The sequence below is a fragment of the Sinocyclocheilus rhinocerous genome, unplaced genomic scaffold, assembly GCF_001515625.1.
Source record: "Sinocyclocheilus rhinocerous isolate Xijiao unplaced genomic scaffold, SAMN03320098_v1.1 scaffold975, whole genome shotgun sequence".
In the NCBI taxonomy this organism is placed as follows: Eukaryota; Metazoa; Chordata; class Actinopteri; order Cypriniformes; family Cyprinidae; genus Sinocyclocheilus; species Sinocyclocheilus rhinocerous.
Genome location: NW_015628726.1, coordinates 2,567,370 through 2,584,793, shown reverse-complemented (window position 1 = coordinate 2,584,793; position 17,424 = coordinate 2,567,370). Strand labels below are relative to the sequence as shown.

Genomic DNA, 17,424 nt, shown 5'->3' with positions numbered 1-17,424 from the left:
TAATAATGTGTGTGAGTGTCCATCTGTTTATAAGAACAGCATCCATAGTGTCTGGATAGAAAGGTTGATGTGCATTTTTTCCCCCTCGATGATGGGTGTCATTGTTGTAAAAGCTTTTGACAAAACTGTGAGAGGTGTTGCAGACTGGAGCGAGTTGAATCTGAAATGCAATCGTTAGCTTCCACCTTACAAGCTCACATTTGTGGTCTTGCAAAATGACACAACTTTTTGGGGTTCAAAAGTGGGGCGTTGCACAATTATACAGTTCTAGAGGAAGGATTGAATTTCAGAGCAGTGATGGCTTTATTGAGAGAGTATCTGATGATCTCAGGTATCTGTGTTGGTTTTGAGATTTGATGGACCTGTTTATTTAAGGCAAATGCTGGGTTGGGAAGCTCACATTACAAAACATCAGCTTTAGCTAAGCTCCAAACCAGGAGACCTTTAAAGCGAATAAGGCTCATATGATTCCATCTTCTTGTCATATCATTTTCTTTGCTCTTTTGAAATAAGAGTTTGATGTATTATGTAGACAGGCTCTTTAAAGTTCACAATCCGAAGCTTCCTCCTTTGTCTAACCAGACCATTTATTGAAACTAATTTGCAGAAACATCTGGTCAACAAATTGTAATATCACAACCACGAGCGTATTAGCACATGACTGTCTGTGTTTACATGTTGACACTTGTTCAGTATTCAGAAACTCAGCCTGCCCTGTTGAAAGAGTGTGAGTGCATGGCCAGGTTAAAAAAAAAATATATATATATATATATAATATTTTAGAGAAAAATAATTGTATTTATTTATTTACAGTAAATAAATAGTTTTTATTTTTGTGTTTAAAAATAAATGAATAATTATATTTATTTTATTCATGTATTTAAAATAAACAAATGGTTTTATTTTTTATTTTATTTTATTATTATTATTTTTTTTAAATCAATGGTTTTATTTGTTTATTTTACTTTATTTTTTCGGCCATCTTTATCTATTTTGCCCTGACATGGCCTGTTTACTTCTAAGGGTGAAAGAAGGGGTGAAAATGGTAATGTTAAACTAAATTACAGGAAGGAAAGTGTTTTCTACAAAAATGTAGGATATGGCCGGTTCAATTGATTTTACTGAATGGGCCGAATCTGGGTTAAAATCAGTGAAACCGTACAAGCTTCTCATTATTTAAAATGGCTTAAATACAGTCAAACTTACTATAAACGTATAGTAATAAACTTAGATATGTTTACACTAAATACAACATTGCTAATTTAAATAACTGAATAAATAATGAATGAATCTGTTAATAGTTAGTAGCTAGCGGGGCTGCAGTGTAATATTAAACACTATTATAAGTGATTTTGTCACACTACATTGCAACTTAGAAAAATGTGTTTGTTGCTGCTGAAGAATGTAGTCATTTAGATCTTCTCAAAAACTCTCTGTTTTACATAGCATTGAGAGTGATGTTTTGAGCAAATGAGTTATACATTTGTTGATTTAGGTTAACCATGTGTGTAACTGACAGTAGCACCAGAATTCTTTCTGTTGTGTCCGGGTTGTAAAAATCCCAGCATATATTCGGAAATATTGTATGTATCAAAGAGTGAGAACTCATGAATCCTCGTCTTTGTTCTTGAAATGTCACATCATGTTACAGTACCGTTTCCTTCCGGGAAGACTCTCAGACTGCGTGTGTTGCGGGGGTTGAGCTGCCGAGAGCTCCGGGTGACAGAACAAAGACCTGAATGTTCGTTCTATTCTGCTCTGTTCTGCCCTTTTCTTAAACAGAACCCACCGTCCTGTCAAACCTCTTGCCCACATGTTTTGTTTGGTGTCACCTTTTGGGCCAGAACCAAGGCTGCTAGAACAGAATTGTCTTGGTTCGTCAGTATGAGAATTTAGAGATGATGTATGGTGTTGAAACAATGCAAATATTAGTTTCTATGTTATATGACTAGTATCTGTCTCCATTTGTAGTTCATTTGTTCTGTCCAGTTGTTTAGATGATTAAGGTGTGTGTCTAGTCACATATTTAGTCCTGTAAAATGTTATTCATTGAGTCTTTTTTTTATTGTGATGGAAAAAACTGAACTATACATATCCAGTAGGGCCAGATAATACAGCTTTACAGTTAACATTTAATTTACTATCTCATTATCAGAGTTGCTTTGATCATCATCACAGATATTTTGATGCAGTGCTTAACTAATTCAAATGATTTATTTTCTCTTGTTCTTTTTATAGACTTTGGCAACCGCAGCAGAGAATTTCCAAATGGAGCATCAATGGAAAGATGAATTTGAAGTAAGTGTTTTTATAAGTATGTACTGAACATTTACAAGGTGCATATAGTTATTCTCTTTAATTTAACGTTTCAAATGAATTCAAGCCAGTTTTATTTGTATTCTCCTTTTACAAGACATAAAGCGGCTTTACAAGAAAAGATGTTAAAGGGATAGTGGAAATTCTGTCATGATTTACTCACCCTCATGTTGCTACAAACCAACACAAAAGAAGAATTTTTTTAAGAACCCACTGACTTCTATTTAGACAAAAAATAAAGACATTTTTCAAATTATCACCTTATGTGTTGCATAGAAGAAAAAAAAGTAATACAGATTTGGGATGACTTGAGAGTCACCATGATTAACCAAATACTATAATATACAAATAAAATGAAATTTAATTCTGCCATGCATCCCACATTTCTTGGGTACTGTTTACATAATCCACATTCTTGCATTCAAAAAGAGATAGATCGACTAGAAAGCAAGGATTTCAAGACACATTTTTTTTTAAAGTTTGACTATTTTTAAATGCTCAAAAACAGCACGTTACGCAATGCAAAGGCCAAAGATATCTGTCATAGTGCGTCTAGCTGTAGCGTGGTGCTTTAAAGGTCATGAATTAAAATACTTTTCTGGTGGAGAATTTTACAGTGCAAATGTGTAACAGCACAATGTCAGCATGCGCATAAAAACACTGCTGCCAAAAATATCAATATAACTGCCCAACCTCCCTAATCGACTAGCTGGCTGCTGGATGACTAGTCAACCATCTCTACTCACAACTGACTTGTTACCATGCAGCAATGGTGGTCTAAGTCAGTGTTTCCCAACCTTTTTTTTAGTTGAGTGGACTTTGCTGTTCTGATTCGCATGAACGGTATACGAGTGAAGCGACTGAGCGGAGCGCGCACGCATAGAGCGGGATAATAAGCAGAGCGTCACATCACGTGAAAGTGAAACCTGAGCGGTGAACTAATTTTCGGCAGCCGAACTTTCGGTGCATCTCTAATTATTGGCGACATCAGAAATGGATATTATATAGTAGATGCTTTTTTGAACATTTTAGCAATTTAAAAATATAAAAAAAGGATTTTTTTACACGGCACCCCTGCTCTCGACAGACGGCACCCCGGTTGGGAAACACTGGTCTAAGTAACACACATAACAGCATGGTTTTGTGACCTTTCAGCCAATCAGATCGCATATCCTGACTTAAAGGGATAGTTCACACAAAAAATGAAAAGCTTACATTTAAATCACCATTTCTGGCCAAAATATGAGTCCACAATCCATAATAGCGCTTAATCCAGTGAAAAAGTAAAATTCTAAATTCTGTTATTATTCACTTACCCTTATATTGTTCCAAACCTGTATGATTTGTATTTTCCTTCTATGGAACATAAAAGAAGATATTTTGAGAAATGTCTCAGTTATTTTGTCCCTACAATAGAAGTATATATCTTCTTTATCTTTATTCTAGTATCTTCTTTAATTTTCCACAGATCAAAGTAATTCATACAGGTTTGGAATGACATGAGGGTGAGTAAATGATGACTGATTTTTCATTTTTCGGGCAAACTATCACTTTAATAGTTGTATTCAGTTAAAAAAAAGGATCAGTTTACATCCTGCACACTAATGTTTATTTTAGGCAGTGAAAGACATCTTAGATGACTTAATTGATCACAAGAATAAATTCTGAAGTGTTATGCAGATTTTTAATTAGATCATTCCAAATGAAGACCTCTGGCAGGAGATGCTTTTGAAATTGATAATACCTCCGCTCGGTTTCACTGCTAAATGCTTTGGTGTGTTAGACCTCTTTGTTTAGTTAAATGAAATCAAGAGTCATTCAATTAAATGCAAACAAGTGAATAAATTGATAATTAAATAATCTGATTGTACCAATGGCCAGAGTGTTTTCCTCTATGTGTATGTGAGTTTGTGTTTAAGCGGGGGAACGTGTTGCAGCTTAATGGATCTAATTTCACTTCCTACACTCCCTGCAGATGTCTGAAGATTTGATTTCACTGAATACACATTCTGCATTTCTCCCGTGGATTTATTTTTACTGTAGACACACACATGCACGCACACCCCCCCAACCCCCGCCATATGCTGTGAATGCTGAAAAATGCCTGACCCCAACAACACCGATGGCCCAGAGCGGTTTAACATCAGCAGGTCATCATGACCATTTGCTACAAAGCAAATGTATGAAAGTTCAGATCTGTGGAACACATGCTGTATGCATACTTAGCTTATTACAGTGATACTGCCACTGTGTGATTTGCATGATGGGTATATATATATATATATTTGCAGTGGTTAAGGACCACTTATCTTAATGGTGCTTTTATATCCTTTATGAAACCTGAAAAATGTTCCTTTCTTTTAATTATCTTATTTTTCTCTTTCTCTGCAGGAGGACGATATAGTTTACTATAATGCCAAGGATAATGTGAGTATATAATTCAAGACTCTTCAGCACACAGACACCCTCAGCGTTTTTTTTCAAGTGCAGATACTATATCAAACATGAATACCGTGAGCTCTTCTGTCCAGTTACGATCATGCGTTAGTGAGCTTATGTGTGAGTTATTTCAGGCAGTCAAGATATGATGAGAATATATCTTCTCGGTTGACGCAGACTCGGCTGGCGGATACACACTCTCTGTGTGCCATACATCCCAACTGCCAATTAGGATGAGTCTGTGTAAAACACATGGAGGGAGCGTGTGCATTAGTGTGTAAAAGTACAAGATGGAAAGTAAGGCAAGGGAAACATGAGAGAAAATGAGGAGAATATATCTTCTCGGTTGACGCAGACTCGGCTGGCGGATACACACTCTCTGTGTGCCATACATCCCAACTGCCAATTAGGATGAGTCTGTGTAAAACACATGGAGGGAGCGTGTGCATTAGTGTGTAAAAGTACAAGATGGAAAGTAAGGCAGGGGAAACATGAGAGAAAATGAGTTTTTTTTTTTCATCAATGTGCAAAGCTGGATTACAGTACCAGCAGTGCAAATCTTAATAAGATGATTATATTAATAGATGAGTTGGTTAGACATTTATTTTGATATTTGATATACACTTTCAAATTTCATTTATTCATTTGAATATATAATATTTTGTTAGGCTTTGATTAGTGACCAAATGATCTCTTATCTTGATGATAAATTTGCAGTGGTTAATAGCTGACTAAAAGAGAAGAATATCATTGTAACTTTTAACTAATTTTGGTCTGTTGTCTCACAAAACTATTGTATGGCTTTAGAAGACATGAAATATGATGTTTGAATTGTATGGATCACTTTTGATACCGTAATGGTGTTTTTATATCCTTTATGAAGCCTTTATGAAAACTTTAGTCATTCAGGTTTGTTATAACAAGATGGATGACAGAAATTATGACAGAATCTTTCATTTTTTCTGATATTTCTGTACATATACCATTCAAAAATTGGAATTTGTAAGATTTTTTCAATGTTTTTGAAAGAAGTCTCTTATGCTCATCAAGGTTGCATTTATTTGATCAAAAATACATTCAAAACAGTAATTTTGTGAAACATTATTACAATTTAAAATAAATGTTTTCTGTTTGAATATATTTGAAAATGCAATTTATTCCTGTGATGGTAAAGCTGAATTTTTTAATATGCTGATTTGGTGCTTAAGAAATGTTTCTCATTATATTTAGTTGAAACCTTGATACGTTTTTTGATGAACAGAACGTTCAGAATAACTGGATTTAATTGAAATATGTACCATACCAGAGTTGATTGTTGTTGTTTCTCTTCCAGCTTGAAGCCAATGAAACAGAAGGAAGGAAAAACCGGATCAGACCTGAATTTAAAGAAGACCCATCATTCAAAAACCGCCTCACCTCCTACAACCATACAGCTGTGCATATCCCCACGGACATATATGACGGCTGTAAGTAACTCCCCCACCCCCCACAGACACGCTAGCGCTCTGCCTGCTCCACCGTAACATATTATCTACTGCTGGGAATCTGATGAGACGCTGTCCTGCTGATCGCTTTGGATGTCAGTTATAAAACGGAGTATAAGTGTGTCTTTGTAAGAGCTTTTGGAGGAGAATTTTAGAATCTATTTGACAGCAAAGACTCTGTGGGGAAACTTTTGTCGGAATAAGTGCAGGTGCGCTTGTTTGAATAAGCCCACAGTATGCATGTGCATCTATTTAAACTGTATTTCACAAAGGTTTTTAAGCAGGGATAGTAGGCTGGCCAAGCCATAGAGTCTCAGTTGGCCTGCTGGGATACTGGCTCTTTGGTGTTAGACGGCTCTTCCCTATTGACCTTGTACACATACATGCACGCAAAACGGAAGACAAATAAATTCAGGTAATTACTTTGGCCATTGTACCCTTTGGTAAACAGAGTATTTGAAATGACACCAGGTCAGACAGATGTGCCCTGCGGTAAGCATAATATTATATGGAGGATGAGTTTGCTTTATTTTTAAATAAAGAATACCGAATCAGTTCAGAGATCAAGTGATGCTTCAGTCTCTAAGCAGTGAGTTAGTCTTTCCAACACATGCTGACAGAGGTGGCTGCCCCTGTAATTTAAGAAGGGAGTTTCCTTGTCACTTGTCTTGTAATTGTATACCATTTTATGCAATTATCTGTGAGTCATTTCCTAATCCTATATTGCTATTTCTAATTTAATGTGTGAGTCATTTAGGCTTTTTGGGTAGGGTTGTTTCATCTGGTTATCTGTTGGTTATTAAAGTCTGTTAATTTTGTGATTTAAAGCAAGTGTTACTGGCATATAAAGATCCAGGGATTCCCCCACTCACACTCAGTAACTAATATTGTTATACTCTGGAATGTGATTCTTTCATATTTATACAGAAGTATTTTCCGAACTGAGAAGTACGACCTGCTTAAATTGCGTAAATCAGAGAATAATTGCTATGTTTTATATACATTTATTTCATGCATGGATACTGTTGATTCTGACAGCACTTCACAAATTAGCGTCGCCATGTAGTGTCTGTGTGTGGGACACTCTATAGCATCTCAGACAGTCTCCAAAATGAACACCCGCAAGCATCACGTATGTAAAAATGGGCCTTGTCATGTATATGAAACGGAGTTGTGACAGTTAGATGGTAACTTTTTTATGAATTCTAACAATACATGATGCATGAGTTAGAATGCGATATGGCTTATTGCAATTAACAAATTGGAAACACTGCAATTTAATCACACAAATATATAGTCTGATGTGCTGCATGTTTCAGAGTGATGCGCGGCATTGTATTTTTTTACACGCTAGCAGGTCATGATTCAGTGATTTTAGTGTCTAAAATTTTGTTTAGTTTGCAGTAAAACACGATCTTTGTAATAATAATAATAATAATAATAATAATAATTGTTATTACTAAATTTAATAAATAATGTTATTTTCTTAATAAATTATTATTAGTAGTAGTATTATTATAGCAAACATAACATTTGTATTATTGTGTAGTAAAAAAAAGGATGGAAATTGAATGAAAAAAACAAAACAGGTTTTCCTTCTTTTTTTGTCCTTTTGTCACATACCTGTATATTAAAAGTAAATTAAAATATAAAAGGAGATGTTTGTTTTGTCAGTGAGATTTTGAGGCATATTTGAATATGCAAATGCCAATGAGATTTTTAAGCTATAGCAGATGGAACGATTTGCAGAGAATAATGACTTCAGTTTGATCTGGCCCTAAAACAAAGCTATTGTATGGCTTTGCAGATGTCATATGGACTATTTTTGCAAGTTGCTTAGATACTTTTTCATTATTTTTGGACCTTACTAGGCCTCTTTACCATTCATGTTCATTGTATGGATGAGATGGGCAGGACAATATGCAAAATAGCTTAGGAAATGATGGCAGAATTAAATATTTTGTGTGAGCTTTTCCTTTAAACTTACATTTTATAGTAGGCGAGAGGAAAATAACCAAGTGACAGAAAGAGACATAGATGGAAGGCGACAAGGGTAGAGCTATAATTGCTGTGGTCTTGGGTCTGACCCGACCTTGTGCCAGAAGGAAACATAGTACGTGTATAGAATCGAGCCGGCGACAGGCCCTCTCATACTCTGTGCTGAAACACAGTTGTGTGTGAGGAATGTCCAATATTACTGGAGTGTCTAAATGTCCATTAATTCCAGAGGTTGTTGACTCTCTGTAAGGCAATGAGAACCTAGTGGCTTTTCTCTAGCGACTCTAAAAGTAAAGTTTGCACACATCAACCTCTATCAAACACTTAGAGACCACAAATAGCCTGGGACCACCAGCACACACACACACACACACACATAGACACACAGAAATAACACAGATCTGCTGCTCCCGCCGGGGAGAAAATTGGATTTTCGTGGACAAAGTAGTACATCGTTTAGGGGTTGCTAGAGGAGGGTGGGTGACCTCCCTCTGCCACAGTCAGCTTACACCAAGAAAAACTTAACCATGATTAAGACAGACAATTCTCAGTGGGTGCTGGCAAATTTCCCCCTCCGTCACATCCGAAAGGATGGAGGTAACATAAGTGGAGCTTGATGAAATAATCAATACTTTAGAGCGTTGAGATGTTACTTCACAATACTGTACTGGGAAAAAAAAAAAGAATCGTTTTTTTCCCCCAGATTTGCTGAAAAAATAATATTGACCACCAAATAGTGCAAAGCTGTCGAAAGGCAAAATGTACTGTGGCCAGAGCATGTTAGTGGTGTGAGTTTGATTTCAGTTTGTATTCAATTGAAGCAAAGTGTACTTTTTTTTTTATTGTTGTGTTCATGTTTTACCCCTCAATCAAAAAGGGCTAATGGGCTCATTTTTGTGTATAAAAAGCTTTAAACTTGTGTAGAAGTATTATAGTGGCCAAAATATGTCCAGCAAATTGATATCTTCACCCCTTTATTCAAATATTAAAAACTGATTATATTGTAGTCAAAGTATACTGTATTTTTTTGTGAGCTTTTTATTTTCTGTTCATTTTTTTGCATGGTAAAACAAAACCCATATTCCATGATAAGCTGTAGTTTGCCTTTTTTGCCAAATAATTTTGTCAGTTAAATACCTTAACCAAGTTTAATGTTTTCCTTTTCCTAATATAACATGTTCCTCATATTTTGATGGGCATATAGATGGGTAGTAGATGACAGATGGATGAATGGATAGACGGATAGATAAGTGGACAAATGGATGTATGGATAGATGCATAGGTGGGAATAAAAATTAATAGATGAATGGATAAATAAATTAGATAGGTTGAAGGATGGATAGATGCATAGATAGGGTAGATGGGTAAATAGACTGATAGATGGATGGATAGGCATATAGATGGGTAAATGGATAGACAAGTGGACAAATAGACATGCACTTTAGCAGTGGTTATCACAGTGAGTTTTGCACTGGCAAGCACAGCTCACATTTTTTTCTTCAGGAAAAAGTATAAATCTGATTATGTCAGTATTTGCACATACTATAATATGTGCAATTGAATTCAAACAACCTGATTTATTGCGCAGGCTGCAGTTCCTCTCTAGGCATTGATCAGTCGTTTGTCTTTTTAGACAAAAAGCTGAAGAAAATGTGCCTCTCATGCTTCATTTCCTCATTTGCTTCCTCTCTTTCTTTTTCTCAACACTGCCCTCCTGCCTCTGCTGCATGCTAACCAATAAAACTGAAGTTATGATTGTTATAACACTGAATTTTTCATGCTTCATTACAATAATTGTTGACACGCCGGGTGTTTTCTCACCTGATTAGCATATCTCTACTAGCACTTCTGACTGCCTATCAGCACACAGCCTTTTTCAGAAGCAAAAGGTTTGATAGGATGATTATAGGTTTCCATGTTTCCCTCAGTGATGATGTAGTAAAGTCAATCAGCTTGTTTGCGGCTGTGGAGAGGAAGAGCCTTCAGTGCATAGCACAGAATTATTCTGTTAACAGCGGTTGAGATGAGAGTAAATTATGCCTCTCTTTGTGCCTCTCCTCCTCCTCTCACTTCATTTCCTCTCTCTGGACTGTGCAAGTCAATATAAGCACCATGACCTCTATAAATAGATTAAAGTATTCAAATATTTTATGACGCTATTTGTTAGTTAAAGGTGATGTAAAAATAAATAATTTATATGAATTCATTTTGCGTTCAATTTGATAAATAGATAAATAATTTGTTTGTTTGTTTGTACATACAGTACCGGTCAAAAGTTGGAATAAGTAAGGATCATGTTCTGAATGATCATGTGACACTGAAGACTGGATGGCTGCTGAATATTCAGCTTTACTATAACAGAAATAAATGACATTTTAAATTAAAATATATTCAAATAGAAAACAGTTCTTTTAAATTGTAATAATATTTCACAATATTACTGTTTTTCTGTAGTGTTCACAATATTCTTTTAGTATAATTGCGATATTGTTTGTTTTTGAATTTTGAATCAGTTTTTATTGTATGTCTATATAGTTTTTATTAATTTTTCAGTTTTAGTTATTTAAGTATTTCGAGTTAAACTTGAGACATTGCCTTGGCAACTGGCTGAAATAAAAAAAAAAAAAAAATTTAGTTTAGTTTAGGTAACATTTGTTTTGTTTCAGTTAACATTTGTTTTATTCAGAGTAATGATTTTTTTAATGGTTTTCATTTTAGTTAACTTCAGTAACCCTGATTGTTCATCTAATAAATGTAGCCTTGATGAGCATAAGAGACAGAAAGAAAAAAAAAACCTATTTATTGCAAACTTTTGACTGGTAGTGCATATACCACGTTTACAAACAAATTTACCAAATTATCTGTTCAGATATACGTAAGCTAGATAAGCTATGATGTGCTATGATCTAAAAATAAGAATTGACCATAGAAAAAAAAACATTTGTTGATCACTAATCAGAGTACTGGAATTATATATATATATATATATATATATATATTACTGCACATTTTTACTGCGAATTGGCCCATAAACAGTGTTGAGTGTTTACATGTACAAAAAATAATAATAATATTATAAATTATTATTATAAAACCCAACAAAAATTGATTTACATTACATTTTTCTCCAAGCTTTTATATGGTTTTGACCAATTGACTAATTACTGTAATATGTACTATATATATATAAACTAAGCATCTAGACTTCAGACTGAACTCATAACGATCAATGAAATACTATACATTGTGTGTTATTGCTTATATTCCAGCTACCATTGTGTTAAATGAGCTGAACTGGACTGAAGCATTGGAGGATGTCTTTAAGAAAAACCGAGAAGAGGATCCAACGCTACTATGGCAAGTGTTCGGCAGCGCTACTGGATTAGCTCGCTATTACCCAGGTAAGTGCTTGTAGTGTCTGTTTAATTCTGAACTCACACATTTCAGTGCACGTTACAATCAGAATCACATGCACACACAAACACACACAGACAGAGATACACATCCTCCCCCTCCCTTTGCAAGACTCCGCTGTCTCTAACTGGTAAACATAGCATGCAGTCCCAGCTCAAATTACACCAAATTTTCATAACAAATTATAATATCAAATATCTCAGCAGCTCAGCAGAGAGCTTATTGTATTCTTCTGAGATTCAGTGATGACAGAGGAGAAAAGTAATTAGGTGCTCAATTCATTTTCATTACTTTCAGATTTGTAATTGGTAAGGCTTTACTAAAAAACGTTGCATGTAAATAGTGTATTAGCCACCGTTGAACCTCTGTCCCCTAAGAGTTTGCATTTCTGAAATGAATATGTGTTGTTTGTAGAGGAATACTTCTCCAATAATTCTGTCAGCCTCGTGTTTTTGCCAAACCCGTATGACTTTTGTTTCTTCTGCAGAATGCAAAAGCTGAATTTTGAAGAATATCCTGGTTATTCTTTTTCATATAATGAAAGTGAGTAAAGACAGGGAAAAAAGTGAAAGTGACAAAAAAAACCCTACTTAAACTTGCATCATCACAATTTTTTTATTATTATTTATTTATTTTTAATGTATGCAATGTTTCTTTTAATTGACCTTCCTTAGGATGACGGTATAGCAGAGTGCTGGGTTTTTATTGGACTTTTATTTGACACGTGATTCAGGTTTTTTCTATTTCAATAGTTTCACTGAAAAATTACTTGCATATTAGTCTGTTCCTCTATTTCAGACTCTAAATATAGTGCACAAGTTATATGGACCACTTTTATGATTCTTTCATGATTACTTTTTTTGTCATTGTGGTGCTTAAAGGCCTCAGTCCTCATTCACTTTTATTATATTGAGAGGAGAGCCTGGTTTAGTCTTCAGAAATGTATCATTTGTATTCCATGGAAGAAAAAAGTCATATGGGTTTGAAACCACATGTGTGATTTTTCATTTTTGGGTGAACTATTCCTTTAAGACTGTAATATAATAAGATGTAGACTCCCAACTATCGATTGTCTCCTTGTAGATACATATACGCCTACAAAATATTGATGTTCTTGTAAACTTCAATTAATTATAGCTGGCAGAACACTGGTCGATTACTTTGTTACGGCCAAATCGCAGTGTCTCAGACTATCTGTCGGCACTTACAGCTGCAATCCACTCACTAAATGTCAGAACGTGGGATGCCATTTATGAAGAAACACGTCTTGTTAGATGATCAGCTGTGATAGTCACAGATGAGCACCCTCATTTGCACCAGGTTATTTTCTCAGTTAAAGAGAAAAATCGAAGCTGAATTTCTACTGGGGCCACCAAAGCCCCTTTTTCCCCCACATGTCAGCTCACTGCAGTTAATATGAACCACAAACCACACCCCCTGGACACAGAAACAGGTTTCTAGCGTGGCTCGCTGATGTGCTCACGACAGAGATGTGACAAATCAAATGGATTTTGGGATCAGGGGTCACTCATATTTCCATATCCTGTCTCTGTCCATTCAGCTTCCCCTTGGATGGATGCCAGGAAAACACCCAGCAAAATCGACCTGTATGATGTGCGCCGGCGACCTTGGTACTAATATGTGTTTCTGTGTGTGCGCTCTGAATTCTTTTCATTTGTTCCCTTTTATTCTTGAACCTTCTATTCTTTGTTCTCTCAGTTTAAAATTCTCCTTGAAAGAGATCCAGTATATTTCTTTCTTTGTATCCAGGTATGTTCAAGGTGCCGCTTCGCCGAAGGACATGCTGATTCTTGTTGATGCGTGAGTATTATGTGTATGTGCTTTTTAAATTATATTATAAATCTTTTTTTGCGTCAATTTGCATTTAGTCTTACATGCTCCATCCATCCATCCATCCATCCATCCATTCTGTCCTCATTTTACTCACCCTCTTGTTGTTAAATGATGACAGTTTTTTCATTTTTGTGTGAACTTTCTTTTTAACTGCCATTGTGTTTGTATTGGTGTGTTGCAGGAGTGGAAGTGTGTCTGGGCTGACCCTTAAATTGATCCGAACCTCTGTCAGTGAAATGCTGGAGACACTTTCTGATGATGATTATGTCAATGTTGTCCATGTAAGTAAGATCACATGGCATGTGTGCACACTGTTTACAAAGTAACATTGTAACAAGTAACATTGTATTTTCACATTATGTTTTTCACATTTCCATACTTTTCCAAGCAATTCTGGAACATTGTTTTGCAGCAGTAAGTTTTTCTAGGATGTGTCGCTATTGTTGTAATATTCCTCATTTGTAATTCGCTTTAGATAGCGCCCATTTAGCATCTGCTGAATGAGTAGCCTACATGTGAATAGCGATAATGGTCGAAACATTTTGGAGTCTCGTCACGTTGAACAAGCAGAGTTCTGTTGACAAAGGTGTTGTTTTCTTTATAGTTGTTAAAGGAATAGTTCACTCAAAAATAAAATGTACTATCTTAGGTCATCCAAGATGTAGATGAGTTTGTTTCTTTATCAGAAGAGATTTGGAGAAATTTAGCATTACATCACTTGCTCACCAATGGATCCTCTGCAGTGAATGGGTGCCATCAGAATGAGAGTCCAAAAAAAGCTGATAAAAACATCACAAGCAATCCACAAAACTCCAGTCCATCAATTAACATCTTGTGAAGTGAAAAGCTGTGTGTTTGTACTAAATAAGTCTGTCATTAAGATGTTTTTAACTTTAAACTGTTGCTTCCGGCTAAAAATTTGAATCCACTGTCCATAATATTGCTTTCTCCAGTGACAAATTTACTCATCTGAATCAGGAGAGAAATATGCACAAATCAAGCATACACAATACATTAATTGATGGACTGGAGACATGTGTTTTCCTTGTGGATTATTGTGATGTTTTTATCAGCTGTTTTTACTCTAATTCTGACGGCACCTATTCACTGCAGAAGATTCAAAGGTGATGTAATGCAAATTTTCATTACAATTCTCCAAATCTGTTCCGATGAAGAAACAAACTCATCTACATCATGGATAGTCTGAGGGTAAGTACATTTTCAGCAAATTAAATTTTTTGGTGGACTATAATTTGCTCACGCTCATGTCATTCAAAACCTATGTGAAGTTCGTTCTTCCAAGAAATATGCATTTCAGTTGATCTGTTAGTATCCAAAAAGTGTAGCTTCACTGCATTAGCAACTTTGTGGATCTAATAAAAGTTGTTTTTCACTCCTCGAAGTTTGGAGGACTAAATTCGGTTGCCGAAAGTGCTTGACACTTTCATAAAAAAGAAAAATGTGTGTGTAAATAACAAACTGTGTGTGAACAGAATGGGATTAATCGCTCAGAAAAGTGTGACAAGCGTATTTAGCTGCAGCTGTACAGTAAAAATGGAACAAGACATTGTTACATTGAATTCAATTTAAAGTGAGGTGTTTCTAGAGTTTGTGGGTTGCAGGTTGCTGTGTGATGCAACAAGAGTATGTGTGTGTGAGACAGAGAAAGAGAGAGAGAGACAGAGGAGTTGTAATGAAATATGGATTTGGCTGCAGCTTGCCACTTGAAAACAAGCGCTTAATGAAAAGGCTGCTTGTGGGCTCTGTGTGCTGAATTGAAAATGGCTGGACAAAATGAGGGGAAGAGATCAGGCTGAGTGAGAAAGAGAAGGCCAAAGAAAGAGGGAGGAAATTGCTATATATCATTCGTCTTGGAAGGAGCCTCCAATCCATCTTGGCTAGCTGATCTTTTACTCGGGTGCTGCCAGCTTTGTTCTCAACTTTTCCTCTGGCCAAAGGAGCTCACAGGATGCTCGTGTCTAAACCTGTCATGAGTGTAGTAGGGTGCATTATTTCTTAGTTCAGCCAAAAATAAAGATTGTATCATTATTTACTTACACCCATGATGTTCCAATCCAAACCTTAATTGCTTTTTTCCTCTATGCCCATTTTAATTAAAATAAACATGAAGCTTTCAAGCTTGAAAAAATATAAAGCAAACAAACAAACTTAAAAACAAAACAAATAAAAATTGCACATGCTGTATTCCAAGTGTTCTTAAAATATGATAAATGTAAGTTACTCACCCAAAATGTAAGTTAGTTCACCCAAAAATGAAAATTCTGTCATTAATTACTCACCCTCATGTCGTTTCAAACCCGTAAGACCTTTGTTCATCTTCGGAACACAAATTAAGATATTTTTGATGGAATCTGAGAGCTGTCTGACCCTGCATAGACAGCAATACAACTGAAATGTTCCCAAGTCCAGAAACATAGCAAGGAGATCTGTAAAATAATCCATGTGACAGTTTGGGAACATTTCAGTTGTATTGCTGTCTATGCAGGGTCAGACAGCTCTCAGATTCCATAAAAAATATCTTAATTTGTGTTCCGAAGATGAACGAAGGTCATACGGGTTTGAAAGGGCATGAGGGTAAGTAATTAATGACAGAATTTTCATTTTTGGGTGAACTATCCCTTTAATCATACTGGTCTGTTTCTCTGACAGCTCACTTGAGGAGAAAATGATTGTGAATAATAGCTTAAAATATGTTTGTTGCTCACACTCATGTATGAATTCAAAGGACTTGGAATATAGTGCACAAGCCATATGGACCACTTTTATGATGCTTTTATGCTGCTTTTGTTGCCTTAAAGGGGTCCTATTATGCTTTTTCACTTTTTGAATTTTAGTCAGTGTGAAGTGTATATAATTGGGCATAAAAAAGATCTTCAAAGTTACAAATCTCAAAGTCCACTCCAAAGGGAGATATTTCGTTTTTTTTAAATCCCTTTTCAAGAACTACAACGAACGGCTCATTTGGACTACATCGTTTGTTTTCCGGGTTTTGTGATATCACAAAGCGGCCCAATTAGAATATCATTAAAATAATTCCCGCTGCGGAAATTCGAATGGTTGGGGGTAGGCTTGCCGCGATAGACGGTGTTGACGGTGATACCGGTGTTAAGCCGCAACACCGGTTACGTAACTTGCCCACCGCGTCACCGACCCCCACCGTCGTTTTGATTTTTTATAGAACAGGCACTAGAATTAAAAACTGAACGTGGCTGCTCAATGCAGTGTGCCGAACGACAGTCGCATCACAGATCAGATTTCGTTTCTCCAGTGAGGAGAGTGAGTCGAGCTGACTGACAAGAAGAGTGAGGTGAGGTGAGACAGACAAGACGATCGCGGATGATTTAGTTTCGAAACTAGATGCAAAAGCGCCTGTTTGGCAATATTTTGGATTTTGAAAAGCCTGTTGACTTTTGCCTTTTATCTAAGGTGATTTTGGAAGTTTTTTTAAACATTCGTTTCTTATTTAATTGGTTCCACATTGTTTGCTGATTTTTACTTTATTTAAACTTTGTGTCATTTATTTATTTTATTTGACATCAAGGTGTATGCCGTGCCTCCAAGCTTTCTTACTCGTTTTGCTAATAAACGTTCTACGTTTCTTATTTATTTGGTTATATGTTATACGTTTACTTATTTCCAACTTTATTACCTATTAAACTTTATGTAAGTTATTTGTTATTTTATATTAGGCATAGCCTGCCCTATAGCATGGTGTATTTGTATTTGTTTTGTTAATAAAAGTTCTATAAGTTATTACACATGCACCTGAATAATTATGTATGTAAATATGTATGTTACAATTATGGAAACGTTTTTATAATAAATTGCTGACAGTACACTACTGGACAATGATGTAATCTGCAGAATTTACACTTCAATTATGAGACTACAGTGTTTC

General features: G+C 35.6%; 1 protein-coding gene across 1 annotated transcript in view; it reads left to right on the top strand.

The window, feature by feature from the left end:
• Nucleotides 1–17,424, top strand: part of LOC107738419 (voltage-dependent calcium channel subunit alpha-2/delta-1-like) — a 117,111-nt gene that overhangs the window by 32,737 nt on the left and 66,950 nt on the right. Inside the window, exons 4-10 of the mRNA XM_016550188.1 lie at nucleotides 2,239–2,298; nucleotides 4,708–4,743; nucleotides 6,089–6,221; nucleotides 11,507–11,638; nucleotides 13,213–13,282; nucleotides 13,422–13,472; nucleotides 13,687–13,786. Coding sequence (XP_016405674.1) covers nucleotides 2,239–2,298; nucleotides 4,708–4,743; nucleotides 6,089–6,221; nucleotides 11,507–11,638; nucleotides 13,213–13,282; nucleotides 13,422–13,472; nucleotides 13,687–13,786 — 582 coding nt within the window. The remainder of the gene's footprint in view (nucleotides 1–2,238; nucleotides 2,299–4,707; nucleotides 4,744–6,088; nucleotides 6,222–11,506; nucleotides 11,639–13,212; nucleotides 13,283–13,421; nucleotides 13,473–13,686; nucleotides 13,787–17,424) is intronic.